This window comes from Daucus carota, chromosome 2 (assembly GCF_001625215.2).
Source record: "Daucus carota subsp. sativus chromosome 2, DH1 v3.0, whole genome shotgun sequence".
NCBI lineage: Eukaryota > Viridiplantae > Streptophyta > Magnoliopsida > Apiales > Apiaceae > Daucus > Daucus carota.
Window position 1 is genome coordinate 28,099,977 of NC_030382.2, and position 13,794 is coordinate 28,113,770.

General features: G+C 36.5%; 3 protein-coding genes across 4 annotated transcripts; all 3 read right to left on the reverse strand.

Annotated features, from left to right (window-relative positions):
• Nucleotides 1–150: 150 nt before the first annotated feature.
• LOC108210092 (ferric reduction oxidase 2) lies at nt 151–4,562 on the reverse strand. Its single transcript, XM_017381351.2, has 8 exons — nt 4,233–4,562; nt 4,044–4,158; nt 3,780–3,959; nt 3,461–3,698; nt 2,230–2,557; nt 1,607–1,850; nt 828–1,516; nt 151–414 (listed from the first exon to the last, which is right to left on the reverse strand). The coding sequence occupies exons 1-8, from the start codon at nt 4,429–4,431 to the stop codon at nt 275–277; spliced, it is 2,133 nt and encodes a 710-aa protein (XP_017236840.1). The 5' UTR covers nt 4,432–4,562; the 3' UTR covers nt 151–274.
• A 444-nt stretch (nt 4,563–5,006) lies between these two features.
• On the reverse strand, nt 5,007–8,936 carry LOC108205878 (ferric reduction oxidase 2). Of its 2 annotated transcripts, none has more exons than XM_017375995.2 (8): nt 8,577–8,936; nt 8,385–8,496; nt 8,131–8,310; nt 7,760–7,997; nt 6,751–7,078; nt 6,429–6,672; nt 5,653–6,359; nt 5,007–5,308 (listed from the first exon to the last, which is right to left on the reverse strand). In XM_017375995.2, exons 1-8 carry the CDS (start codon nt 8,773–8,775, stop codon nt 5,169–5,171), a joined length of 2,148 nt encoding a protein of 715 aa, XP_017231484.1. In that variant the 5' UTR covers nt 8,776–8,936; the 3' UTR covers nt 5,007–5,168. The 2 variants fall into 2 exon arrangements, with proteins under 2 accessions (XP_017231484.1, XP_017231483.1); XM_017375994.2 differs by having other exon boundaries at nt 5,653–6,374; nt 8,577–8,849.
• A 1,039-nt stretch (nt 8,937–9,975) lies between these two features.
• On the reverse strand, nt 9,976–11,339 carry LOC108207285 (F-box protein At1g49360). The gene has a single exon (XM_017377744.2). It carries the CDS (start codon nt 11,241–11,243, stop codon nt 10,104–10,106), a length of 1,140 nt encoding a protein of 379 aa, XP_017233233.1. The 5' UTR covers nt 11,244–11,339; the 3' UTR covers nt 9,976–10,103.
• Nucleotides 11,340–13,794: the final 2,455 nt, after the last annotated feature.

A 13,794-nucleotide genomic window follows, 5' to 3' on the forward strand; every position in this document is an offset into this window, starting at 1 on the left:
TATAATCACGATTTAGTAATGATAGACGAGAAACTGTTGAGCACCGTAGCTGTCTCCCTTTTCATGAGCTAAACTGTTAAATTAAATTGATACAGCTTGGAGTAACAAGGTTTTAGAAATAATTTAAGCCCAAAAATTATGAATACTCAATGAAAACCACCAGTATATATTACTATTAAATAATTAATTGCCTGAAATTTTTTTATATTAAAAGGCAATTGCACAGTAACTACAAAGGAGTGGATAGCAGCACTGCATCCCTGAGAATATTTGATCACCAGCTAAAACTTATGGATTCGAAATGTAAATTGTCTGCAGAGCCTGATGAACATATGTTTGCGACATCATGGCGCATACTCTTCGGACCACAAACTAGAACACCAACACTTGATCCTTCTTGTTCCACTAGAATTCCTACAACATTACATAATCAACTCTATTATCAACTTCCTATTGCCCTGCTCTCGAGTTATAATTAGGGAGGAAAGCAAGTGAAAATGAAGTAAAGTTATGTAACTTTCTCTCTGTTTGTGTTGCCGAGTTTTTTAAAAGGAGGAAAGCAAGTGAAAGTGGATGCAAGTATAACATACTTTCACTCCCAAAAGTGGGATGAAAGTGAAAGCACATTTGCTTTCACTTGCTTTCTCCCTAAAAAAACTCGGGAGCAGGGCCTATGTTAGCCAAGACCAACATTTTATCAATGTAGAGTTCAGTGCATATGATTTCCAGATAAAAGATATTATATTCATACGATGGATGCTCTTAGCAAAGCAGAATTTTAATTCTTGCAAGTATAAGTGGATAACAAGGGCAGCAAATTAACTTACCCCTCAGATCAGGCCTTCGGCCATAATGCAGCTTGGTAGTTTTTGAAAGACACTGCTGAGGAAGACTTTCGAGTTCTTGCTCAATAGGATTGACGGCCACTGAATTATGCAATTTAGGTGACAATCCTTTAAGTTCCTCGATCTGTTGTTTCTTGTTCCACAGAAAAGCTCCAGTGGCTGTCACAAGTAGGGATATGCATAGGAGTAGCATATTTAGCAGAGCCTGTAATGAGTATGAGAAGACCATAAAACTATTATGATCTATTGGATATATGTAGAAGCGCGTAAGCAATCCCATGGTAAGAAGGAAGATTATGAATGACAACGATGTTATTAATCCGAGCCATAACCAACTGAATTTTCCTAAATTTGTGGATATAGGTGCATCGGAGGTGTTTGCCTTGAACCATATTGTCCGCAAGGGGGTTGACTTTTCTATTTGTGGTTCTAATTCACGGGTAACATATGCCTCTACTTGTAGCTCAAGATTTGAAACTCCATATGAGGCATTTGAAGATGGTAAGAGGAGGTTTAACATAGTGAGCTCTGAGGAATTCTTGAACGCACTAATGAGGAGAATGCTGGGAGTTTTGCTTTTCATTGTTGAGTTCATGAAGATAAGTTCACGGATTATAGAAATACAGGGTGCTATGCCACTGCCTCCAGTAACCATAACTAGTTTATCATGCCTGCAATGATCATTATGGTTTCAACCAGTGAGTATTTTATGATGATTGCAAGCATATTTTAAACTTACAACATTTTATGTAGTTTGGTACCTTAGAAAGTGAGTTGAAGCAGGTCCATAAGGGCCTTCAACAGAGACACTAAGATGTTCAACTGGAAAAGGCGAAGCAAGCTTCTCATAAAGCTTCTGAGTCCAACTTCCTTCGCTTTTAATAATAACACTGAGAACCTCAGGTTCCAAATTACTGCTGGAACTAATTGTATAAGGATGCCATTGCAGCTTGGAAATGCTTGGAACATTAATAAACATAATGCTTGTTGCAGTATAATTCAATCCTAGAAAAATAGAACTAGTTAGTAGCTCTGGTAACATTCTAATTACTTCAATCTTAGACAGCGTATAAGTTGTGCCAAATTAGAGCACTGAAATGTACATCTGTAACTTGATCTCACATGGAGGCGCCATGTTCCAGATTATGGCCATGAAATACACGTAAATTACTAAATTTGTCTCAAAACGAGACCCCGACCTCTTGTTCTCTACAAAATAGGGGTATCATATCCACTATCCACTAGGTTATAATTAATGCTAGGTCTAACATAGCCTTTTCTAAGAAACAATTCAAAATTTTAAAAATTAAAATACAAGCAGTATATGTAAAACGCTTAGAGGGAAGGGAAAGTTTTAAATTTGTGTGAACAATTGGGGACTAACCTTTAGTTTTTGCGAAGTTGAGCTCAACAGTATTACATGGAAGAATACGAGCAGACACTAACTGAGCACATTGTCTGGACTGTAAGAACCTTAAGAGTCGATCAATCATGAAGAGATAAAATCCCGGAAGCATATAGCAGAAATAATTGAAGCCAAGATGAAAGACAAAGAAGATAATGAAGAAAATGTAGAGGTAGTGTGTGTAAAAGAAGAGCTCAAACATTTTTCGCCTAATGCGAGGAAATGTTGTCACCCATAGCCCTAATCCGAAGAGCAAGGAAATCTCCCCAGCTACATTCGATGCACCTATTTTCCTCCATTCCAGCATCTGCATTCAGTCCAATGAATAGTTAAAATGAAAGAAGATTTGCATGGCCATAACCAGATGTGAGATGCCAATTACTTTCAATACTATGTAGCTTTTCAAAACTCTTAGTACAAATTTACAATTACCAGTTGAAATAGTAGCATTATATGAATAGAAATAAATTACTGTTCTGCCAGACATGACTTTGGATCATTCGTATCTTGGATATGAAGTCTTTACAGATTTGGCAATTTCTAAACTTACCTTATTAAACAAATACTACAAGGGTTTTGGTCCCTGGCATTCGACTGCCGGGACCGTTTATATGACATATCATTCCTAAACTGTTGGATGAACAGCGGCCTGGATTATAACAAAATTCTAATACGTTCAAGCTTTTTAAAAGAACGGGACATATTAAAAATAATGTTATAATCCTGGTTGCTGGATATTTATCTAACGATTAAAAATGATATGCCAGTTAAGCAGTCTACGATGCAAGGTGCAGGATCAGTTATATAAATTATAACATTAGTTGCATATATTATGCAAAAAAGAAAATTTTAGAAATTATTATTATGAATATATAGTCAAACCACTCTGAAATGTGTGTAAAAAAATTAAACCTTAAAATTCATAAGGCTTAACATTGAATATAACAACACGACCGAACAATTGGCTAATGTTTTCAAAGTTGGCTGGAGAAAAAAGCTGAAGACTAAAGCCAGAGGAGACAAGAACAAAACGATACGAAAGAAATACCAAGTTGTGAATGACATTGTGAAGCACATCACAATCCACTTTTGTAAATTTGGCATTTCTCTATACTATGACACTCTGAACTTTGATTCTTTGAAGATAAAATTTTCACAGCCATCCATTTCTCATCACCAACAACCAAATCAAGATTCCAATAGTACTTACCTTGGATACTAAACGATCCGTGAGAGCCCAGTAGACGATGTAAAACAGGCCATGAGCGGTGAAAAGGAACATGGTCATGTGTCCAAGCCAGATATGATACTTGATGCTGGCCTCTGAGGTCAGTCCCAGAAGGGGCAACACTGATGAAGTTCGCGTAACCGGGAAGAATAGAAATAACAGACATATGTTGCCAATAATCCCCAGAGTAAAGCCTATTATGCTCAGTGTAGACTTCCATCTGTCATAACATTACATGCAAGTAACACATCTTGTAACAGGAGATATTTACTAGTAAAAACCAACAATCTCGAATAAATACCTCTTCTCATTCTCTGATTCTATGAAAAAGGCCATGTGCTGGAAGAAGTAATGCATGTAAGCGGAGAAGGTCCAGACTAGGAGGGCAATGAACATCACCAAAATAGAGATCTCTGTCCACGAAACGATCCCGAGCCATTTCATAATCACCGGCCTCTTCCATGAACTCAATATCGACTTGCTGCAAAAACCACTTGGTAAAAAGTAAAAACACTTCTGCAATGTCATATGTGTGTGCATAGAGCCAGAGGATCAGAAAAAATACCTTTTTATCTCGCGACTTTCAGCACCATCTTTGTATTTGATTCCCAAATGAAGATACAGAGAGCCTAAAACAGAGATAACCAACATGGGAAATGTGTCCATAAGAATTGTTGTACCTGCAAAATCATGGGGAAGAGTTAGATACTCGAATTACAGGGAGTTGATGAAATTAAGTTGAAAACTACTAAACCTTGTGCTCCAAAGAAACTGGAATTTGTATGAGCTCGAATTTTGGGCTCAAAATGTGATATATAAGTGGAGCTTGGCTTCATGATTAGCATGAAGATATACCCAACAAAGATGATTATTACTAGTCCTAATATAGATGTTCGAAGCACTCTTATTTTGCCATTTGAACTAGAAACAGAAGCTACCGGTTTCTCCTCCATGAGACCTCTTTCTCTGCCTACTAGCTCTAGTACTCTGTATGAGTGTCTGAAATTTTATGAAATACTGTATTTATTTAACGCAGATGTGAAATAGATTCATAAATTTTCGAAAATTAACTATTTTATGTATAAAAACAAGTATTTATTTTTAGAAAAAACAAGTATATTATTGTAAGAGGTATGCGAATACAAAATTTGGACAATAGACTAATTGAGTCTGTTGAGAGACACGGTTTTTGCTATGTAATAATTGTCATCTTGTTAGTGACGATGAATATCTTAGATAAAATTTTATTAATGAAAAAAAGGGAAGATATTTATTTTATATTCTTTTCATATTTTTATTATACGCGGTTTTCATTTTGACACGTAGATGGCTTGATCATATAGAAGCTATTTTGATTAATTTCCTTTTGATAAATTAAATTTGAATTATAATTTCATTTAAAAATTAATATTTTTTTCAACGAAAAAGCGATGAATTTAATAAATAATGTGACATAAGTCAAAACATCATGCATTCAAAAAAATGAATTATCTATCCAAGTCATTTTATTTTTTTGTCCAAGTCGCTCTTGTTTCAAAAAGAGTATTAGAGCTTTGAAGTCCTTCCGATTGATTAATCAAAAAGTAGAATAACAATATGATTCAGTTGGGCATTGAGATGAGAGGGGGAGACATTATTACTATACAGGAAAACGCTAACTTTAACTATAACAGTTAACGATGATGGTGGATCACCAACTAAAACTTATGGATTCAAAATGTAAATTTTTTGCCAAGCTTGATGAACATATGTTTGCCACTTGGTGGCGCATACTCTTCGGACCACATACCAGAACACCAACGCTTGCTTCTTCATGTTCCATTAAAATTCCTGCAACAGACTCAAAATTTTATCATCAAACCTAACCAAATCTGAAATACCATGTACTCTGTCCGTCCTTTTCAATTGTTTACACTGGGGAATGGGGCTAAGGAAGCACTCTAATTCTCTCATAAATTATAACTTGATAAATTATTTTTAACTTTTTTTTTTTTTTGAATAAAAGTTTAGTGTTTAAATTTCCACAAAAAAAATTGAAAATAAGTTATGAAACTATATATTTTACAGCGTTAAAATGCGTGTCAAAAAAACTGTAAAGAAATTAGAGGGACGAGAGTATATGTAAGATAGCCAAATGCGCTCTGATAAGCTCAGGGAATGTGAAAATAACTTACCCCTAAGATCAGGCCTTCGACCATAATGCACATTCTTAGTTTCCAACAGGGACTGGTAAGGAAGACTTTCGAGTTCTCTATCAATAGGAGTGTCAACCCATGAATTATGCTTTAATGGTGACAATTCTATAACCTTCTTAACCTGGTTGGTTTTTATGGAACTTTGTTTCTTGTTCCAGAGAAAAGCTGCAGAGGCTGTCACGAGTATAGATATGCACATGAGTAGCATATTCAACACAGACCTTAATGAGTTTGAGAACACCTTATTAGTATTGTGATCTATAGGATATATGTAGAAGCGCGTAAGAAATCCCATGGTAAGAAGGAAGATTATAAACGATGATGATGTTATGACTCCGAGCCATAACCAACTGTATTGGCCTAAAGTTGTGGATATTGGTGCATCAAGGGTGTTTGACTTGAACCATATTGTTTGCAGGGGTTTTGGGCTTTCTGTAGGTGGTTCCATCTCTCGGGTCACGTATGCCTCTACCTGTAGTTCCAGATTAGAATATCTGGATGAGGCATTTGAAATTGGAAGAATGAGGTTTAGCATAGTGAGCTCTGAGGAATTCTTGAATGCACTAATGAGGAGAATGCGAGGAGGTCTGCATTTTTTAGTTGAGTTCATGAAGAGTAGTTCATGGATTATAGAAATGAATGGCGCTATGCCACTGCCTCCAGTAACCATAATTAGTTTATCATGCCTGCAATTATCATGACTAATCAATCACAAAGTATAATTTGATTTCATAACATTATATATACTTTGGTACCTCAGAAAGTGAGTTGAAGCAGGTCCATAAGGGCCTTCAACAGAGATTTGAAGATGCTCAATGGGAAATGGTGAAGCAAGCTTCTGGTAAAGCTTCCGAGTCCAACTTCCTTCACTTTTAATAATAACACTAAGAATCTCAGGTTCCAAATGACTGCTGGAACTAATTGTATAAGGATGCCACTGCAGCTTGGAAATGCTGGGAACATTAATAAATATGATGCTTGTTGGAGTGTAACTCAATCCTGGAAGACAAAAACATACATCACGTAAAAACATTTCAAGTAAAATTCTAAAATTTGGGCAAATGGTTGAGGAGTCACCTTGATCTTTGGAGAAGTTGAGCTCAACAGTCTCACAAGGCAGGACGCGAGCGGAGACTAACTGGGCACATTGTCTGGATTGTAGGAACCTCAAGAAACGATCAACCATGAAGAGATAGAAACCGGGAAGCATATAGCAAAAATAGTTGAAGCCAAGATGAAAAATGAAGAAGACAATGAATAAAATGTAGAGGTAGTGTGTGTAAAAGAAGAGCTCAAACATTTTTCGCCTAATGCGAGGAAATGTTGTCACCCATAGCGCTAATCCAAACAACAAAGAAATCTCCCCAGCCACATTTGATACATGTGTTTTTTTCCATTCCAGAATCTGCATTCAAGCCTAATCAATGAGTAAAAAACCTATGCATGGTTTAAGTAGTGTCATTATCTTACTCAAAGAAACAACCATTCTAGCTATTTCATATTACCAAGTTAAAATGGCTTTGAATAAAGGTATCTAATTAAAGATAAAAAAAATTGTAATATTAAATTTTTAGGGATCTTTCAGATTGAAAGCCTTTTGAGGGTGGTGGAGTATTATTCTACGCAACTTTGCAATACAAGTCAAGAGATAACCTCTGTAGTGAGAAATGAGAATACAAGAGTTAGAGTGTTGGGCCAATTTTAACTGAGAAATGCACTTGTCAGATATGACGCCATGATATAACATTTGCCTTATCTTTTCATTTCGTCCAAGCATAAATAAGTGGAAAGTGCAGAGTAATGCTGAGGAGAAAAAAACAACAATATGTATTCAAAGTTGTGATTAACATTTTCAAACACATCACAATCTACCTTTGTAAATTTGGCAGTGCTCCAAACTTGACAGACCATATCAATCAAACTTACAGTCTTAACTAACATTCGTTTAACCGCAAAATGTTGCCACTCATCTCATAGTACTAGAGTAATCAAGTGTTTTACGATAACTTCTTATTCCATTCTTTGATTTGAGCTTCACAAAGTGATATGGGACGAGACATTTAATTTTGGCCGATTGAATATTTACCTTTGATGATAAACGATTTGTGACAGCCCAGTAGACGATATAACACAGGCCGTGAGCTGTAAAAAGGAACATGGTTATATGTCCAAGCCAAATATGATACTTGATGCTGGCCTCTGAGGTCAAACCAAGGAGAGGCAACACCGATGAAGTTCGTGTCACCGGAAAGAAGAGAAAGGTAAGACATATGTTGCCAACAATTCCTAGAGTTAGACCTATAATGCTCAGTTTAGCTTCCCACCTGCAATTAATTACATGCAAATGCATCATGAACAATTACTCCCATGTGATGATAGAACTGCTTAAAGAATGTTATGAGGTTTGTTTGATATGGCGTGTCTCGATCAACTCCTCTAGAATAAGAAAACACCTACCTCTTGCCCTGCCCTATTTCTTTGAAAATGTCCATGTGATTAAAGAAGTAATGCAAGTAAGCTGAGAAAGTCCAAACCAGGAGAGCAATAAACATCACGAAAATGAAGAGTTCTATCCAAGAAACAATCCCGAGGCATCTGATGATCATCGGCCTCTTCCACCAACTGAACATAGACTTCCTACAAAGAAAAGTACTAGTTCATAGTTCATGTAGCCATGTATGTGTCAAGTATATGTATGTGTGCATATGTACCTTTTTATTTCACAGCTATTAGTACTTGCAAGTTTCAGTCCCAAGTGAAGATATACAGAGCCCAGAACAGATATCAACAGCACTGGAAATGTGTAAACAAGAATTGTTGTACCTGCAAAAACAGGGAAAGAGGCATATGCATAGAAATCCAAATTAAAAGAAAAACATATAAGCTGAAAACAAGTATAGTACCTTGTGTTCCAAAGAAAGTGGAATTTGTCTGAGCCCGAATTTTCGGGTAGAAATATTCTCTATAAGCAGAGGTTGGCATCATAATCCACATGAAACTATACCCGAGAAAGATTATCACTACTATTCCCAATACCAGTGTCTGGATAAGTCTAGTTTTGCCATTAGAACAAGTAACATGAGCTGCTGTTTTCTCCTCCATCAGAGAAACTCTATTTCCTAATTTGAACTCTAGCAGATGAAACTATATACATAATACATGACAGGTCTATTGTAACAATATATGTATATAACCATTCCTATCATTTTCCATGTCTCCAACATGGTCGTTAGAATTTTTCGACTCTAGCTCTTTGGTGGGCCATTTTGCTTAACCTCAATCGATAACTATTGAATGGTGGAGGTCAAAATAATCCTGCCAGCCACTTTGAAATGTGGAAAATTTTTACATAGTAATAGGATGTGGACATATAATGTCTACTGCATATATGAGTAAAAGTAGCATAGTTCAGTTCTGTGTCATACTAGGATAATAAGTATAATCAAGTGTCTCCTAGGGCTGCAAGTGAACGAAACTGCTCCTGAATGGCTCAGCACTCAACATAATTATAATTTCAGCTCGAGACTCCTTGAAGTGAGTCGGAGAGTTTCTGGATTATTACAATGCTAGAGAGTCCCTCCGACTTTGGTGGGAAAAAGTTCAGAAGTATTGTCTCATAAATGAACCCTCCTGGAAATATAAGTTTTAGTTTTGTGACAACTACGAGCTTCTTGTTTTTGCACCAGGATCTAATCAGCAATAATCACTCAAAGCATAACTCAAATCACCGTGGCAGTCTTTTACTTTTAACAAAATTAGGGAACATTACAAACACTGGATTAGTTAAATTCTAGCTACGACAATCCAGTATCAGTTTCAGAGAAAGACACGAGCTATAAAGAGCTCTTGTAACTTGTAGCACAGCACTACTGGTATACAATATTTAACAGCAAGAGATAGTCATTAAGCGATCATTATTTAAACCTCGTAGCAACTAAGCCAATCTGTGAATCTCAGAAGGCATATTATCTAGTTCTATCTCACGTGTCATTACAAGTTTAGTACAATCGTCCAGGATCATGTCAAGTGCTTAATCTTATATTAGCTATACAATTCACTAAACCAAAATTCCAGTAGCAACTCTTTATTACAAGGAGCTGGTCTTTTAACAACAGCAATATTTTAGTGATTTAACCAACTTAGATCACATAATATGATTAGAAATCGGCATTTGTTAGTATCATAACTCATAGTTAACAAATGTGATTGCCCATAGTTGCATCTAAGGGTGAGCTCATCGAGTTATTAAGGTTAAACATAACTAAAAAGCCTTGAAAACAACTCGGGGAGAAGGTCCAACAAGCTCACTCTTTCTTTTTCATAACTACTTGGCAGAAATATAACAGAAAAGCTAGACACCTCTACAAAAGACAATGATATTCTATGTGAACTGAAATGCCACCAGCTAATACATACACTTAAGCTAATTATTAACCAAGATCAACCCACTTTGCTGATGAATGAATTTCATATGGCACCTGAAGAGTTTGTGTATCTCCGTCATTTATATCATGAGAAAGAACAGTGTAACCACGAATTGTACGAGTACAGCGAAGGAGACCACCATAACTTGGATGAAGAACATACACTTTCAGACCACTTTCCCAAGCACAAAAGCAGTTATGCAGCCTCGACAAGTACCAACTCGTGTTGCTCATCTCGTCGTTCTTGACCCTTTCCCATGAAGTATCAGTATCATTGTAGATTGAAATGCTGTAGGAGGTATGATCTTCATCTCCATCAGCAAAGAGTTTTATTAGTTTTCCATCATGTTCCGTGATATAATTGACTCCCTCCAATTCATCCCTAGGCCTAAGTAACTCTTTCCAAACATGAGTAGCCATATTATATATAGTCATCTTTCCCCAGATATCATAATAGAAAATCTGTTCACCGATGCTGATCAGACCACGACACCCTTCAAACTGCATCGTCCGCTCTACAGGGGCGTGTTTAGTCCACACAAGATCACCAGGCTTGGCTGTTCTCAGAGTTATCCGACAAAATGTACCAGCACTGATGAGGACCACACTTACAGGACAGCCCTCATGAGTTGAAAAGGAACCAAAAAATTCATGAGACTCTGCAACATCAGGCAGATCAATTTTAGCCTTCGTAATGGGATTTATTAAGAACACAGAATCGGGCAGCCTTTCTCTGGTCACAAAGAAATTCTTTCGACGCATAAGAATCCATCCCTGTCTAGAAAAAAGCACCAGAGCATTACTAGATTCAGGCAGGTAGAGAGTGACCTTCTTGTTTCTCGCAATGCTGATAAAATCCTGCAAACAACTGTCAAGATTTTTGCTTTGTTGCATGAGCCACGGCGCGCCAATTGATTGTTTTTTCGGGTATGACAAGGATGCAGTCCTCCAATCATGACAAATGGCTGACACACACATATTATCAAATATGTCGAGCTTATCTTTGATCATCCATAAGACAAGGACAGGAAGTGAAGACCATGTAGCCTCGTTTCTTCTCTTCTCATGAGACATCCTCTCATAGCCTGCAGTAACAATCAATTCAAGTAAAATGTACACTTGAAGTGAAGTTTCCATGAGCCCCATGTATTTATAGTAATGCCCGCAGGTAATATAACTAATACCATCGAAGCAAAATGCCCTACCGATTCAACAAATTTTATATAATGTCTTACAGCTCCAATATACAGCTAACCAATTTGAGCCAAACTCGTAGGAGATAGCTCTTAGAATTCTTTTGTAAATATTTATCGGGACAAGATGTTAATGACAAACATTTGATTCTCTCTTGGAAACCAATGTGTGTCGTTTTCGACTCCCAAAGATTCAATCAACTGGATTTCGTTTTGTAGTTACTTGCTACTTAATCATCTCTCATGTGCATTTTCATACGTGAAATAACCATGTCATCACTTCTTAGCCGTTTTATTGCAAGATATTAGCCAATTCAGAGCTAGATTTCTCCGTAACAAAGATATCCACTTGTGCTTAAACGGCTAAACTCTTACTTAATACCGTATAAACGGCTGAGACAATAGATATGTAACGCTTAGTAATTAACGACTTAAACCAATATCTTAATCACATCATTAGTTGTCACTAATGCATTAGAATACAGCTTCATTCGTATATCATTGTAACCTTATTAAATCCGTGAAGCCCCCTGCATATTAATTTTGGTGAAGAAGAGAGATTAAACACCCTTACCGTTTTGTTATGGATGTCGGCGGGAATGTCTGATATTTTTTGTTATAGATTTGTGTGGGAATGTTAGAAAACCTTTTTTTATATATAGATTTGTGTAGAGACCTTAAGAAATGGAGATTTTGGATTTAATATTTTATATTATTAATAGGTAATATAGGCAATGAGACAGGTAATCTATGGACTTGGTTGTGTCCCTACCATTTAACGAGCCACGGAGAATTTCTTACGGGATTCATACTCCATTCATCTTTTTGGCATGCCTTACAAGTTTAGTAGGGGTTTCAGTTTTCTCGTTGAAAGCAAAGGATGAAATTGTTGTTTATAATTAAGGATAGATAATGTGTGACAAGTATAACATAACACACTTTTTGTTGATTAAGCAAAAGTTGAGACCGACATATCTTATGCTATGTGGACCGAGAAAGATGGTATAATAAAGGCTGATATGGAGTAATTTTAAAGAACACTCTGTTTCATGTTTATTTATCAAATGTCTACAATACTATGTTGTTATGAGAAAAGTTGGCTAAACAGATAATTAATATGACTCACAAGTATTCACCTTAGGCTGGTGGACTCAAAGTCCATGACTGAATAGATGCGGGAATTTGGGATTATAAACCATGTATTGAGGGAGTCTGGTGTGGACATTTCTTAAAAAATCCAGGTGATCTCCGTTATTGGTAGCTAGGGCTGTAAATGAGTTGATACGCTCGATAACCGCTCGGTGTTCGGTTCGAAAAAAGGTCGGTTCGATCTCGATTCGATTCATAAACGAGTCGATCTTGAGCACAATTTTAAGTTTCGCTTTATAAACGAGCTGAATTTGAGCACAGTAGAGTTCGACTCGATAGTTCGCGAACAAGTTCGAATTATGAATTCGTGAACATGGTTCGTGAACTTGGCTCGTGGATGTGGGAGTTTTATTAATGGATGATTTATTATGAATTTATGATTCCTAGAGCATAAATTAAAATATTGTTAGAATTTAATTTTTTTTAATTAAATTAAATAACAAACAAGCTCGTAAATAAATTTATAAGCATAAGCTAGCTCGTCAGCAAAGTTTATTAAATAAGATCGTGAACAAAATTAATGAGCGGTTGGTGAGCAAAAATTTGTGAGATACGTTCGTGAGCGTAAGTTAATGAGCGGTTCGTGAGCAAAAGCTCGCGAGACAGCTCGTGAGACATGTTCGTGAGCGGTTCGCGAGCCGTTCGTGAACAGAGTTATTCTTTAATGAGTCGATACTCAAACAGTATTTTTGGCTCGATCCAAGCTCGAGCTCGACTTCGAGTTCGCTAATTTTTTAACAAACGATACACGAGCACTCTAGAGTTCGGCTCGGCTCGGCTCATTTACACCCCTATGGTAGCTTCTTAAGTCACGGGAAGCATTTGTTCATTCCTTGAAAAGACCAAAGGAAGGGATCACTTATGTTGTGTTTGGTTGGGGAGAATGGAGTGGAATGGAATGAAATGAGTAAAAAATACTTGAAACTAATAGAGATAGGAAGAAAGTTTTGAAAAATTTTGAAGGAGTGCAAAATTGCTATGATGAGATTTGAGAAGAAATTGAGGATGGGAGAGAATGGAGCATTCCATCTCAAATGGAAGGGATGATATCTAGCATATGATGTAGAGAATGGAATGGAGAAAAAAATGAAATTTCTTAAAAATCATCAATAAGATAGTTCATTTTTTCATTCCTCCGGAATCATTCACCCCAACCAAACACAACATTAGAATAATCTGATGTGAGAACTCTATCTGCAGGAGCAACATAAATTTATGTGCAGGAGCAACATAAATTTAAACAAGAACATGGGATGTCATTTTAGAGTGGTATTGCAAAAATAAATATAGAGAGGTGTATTGGATTAAGATTTTAATGAATTTTAATGCATTCATAATAGTACATGGATTCTATG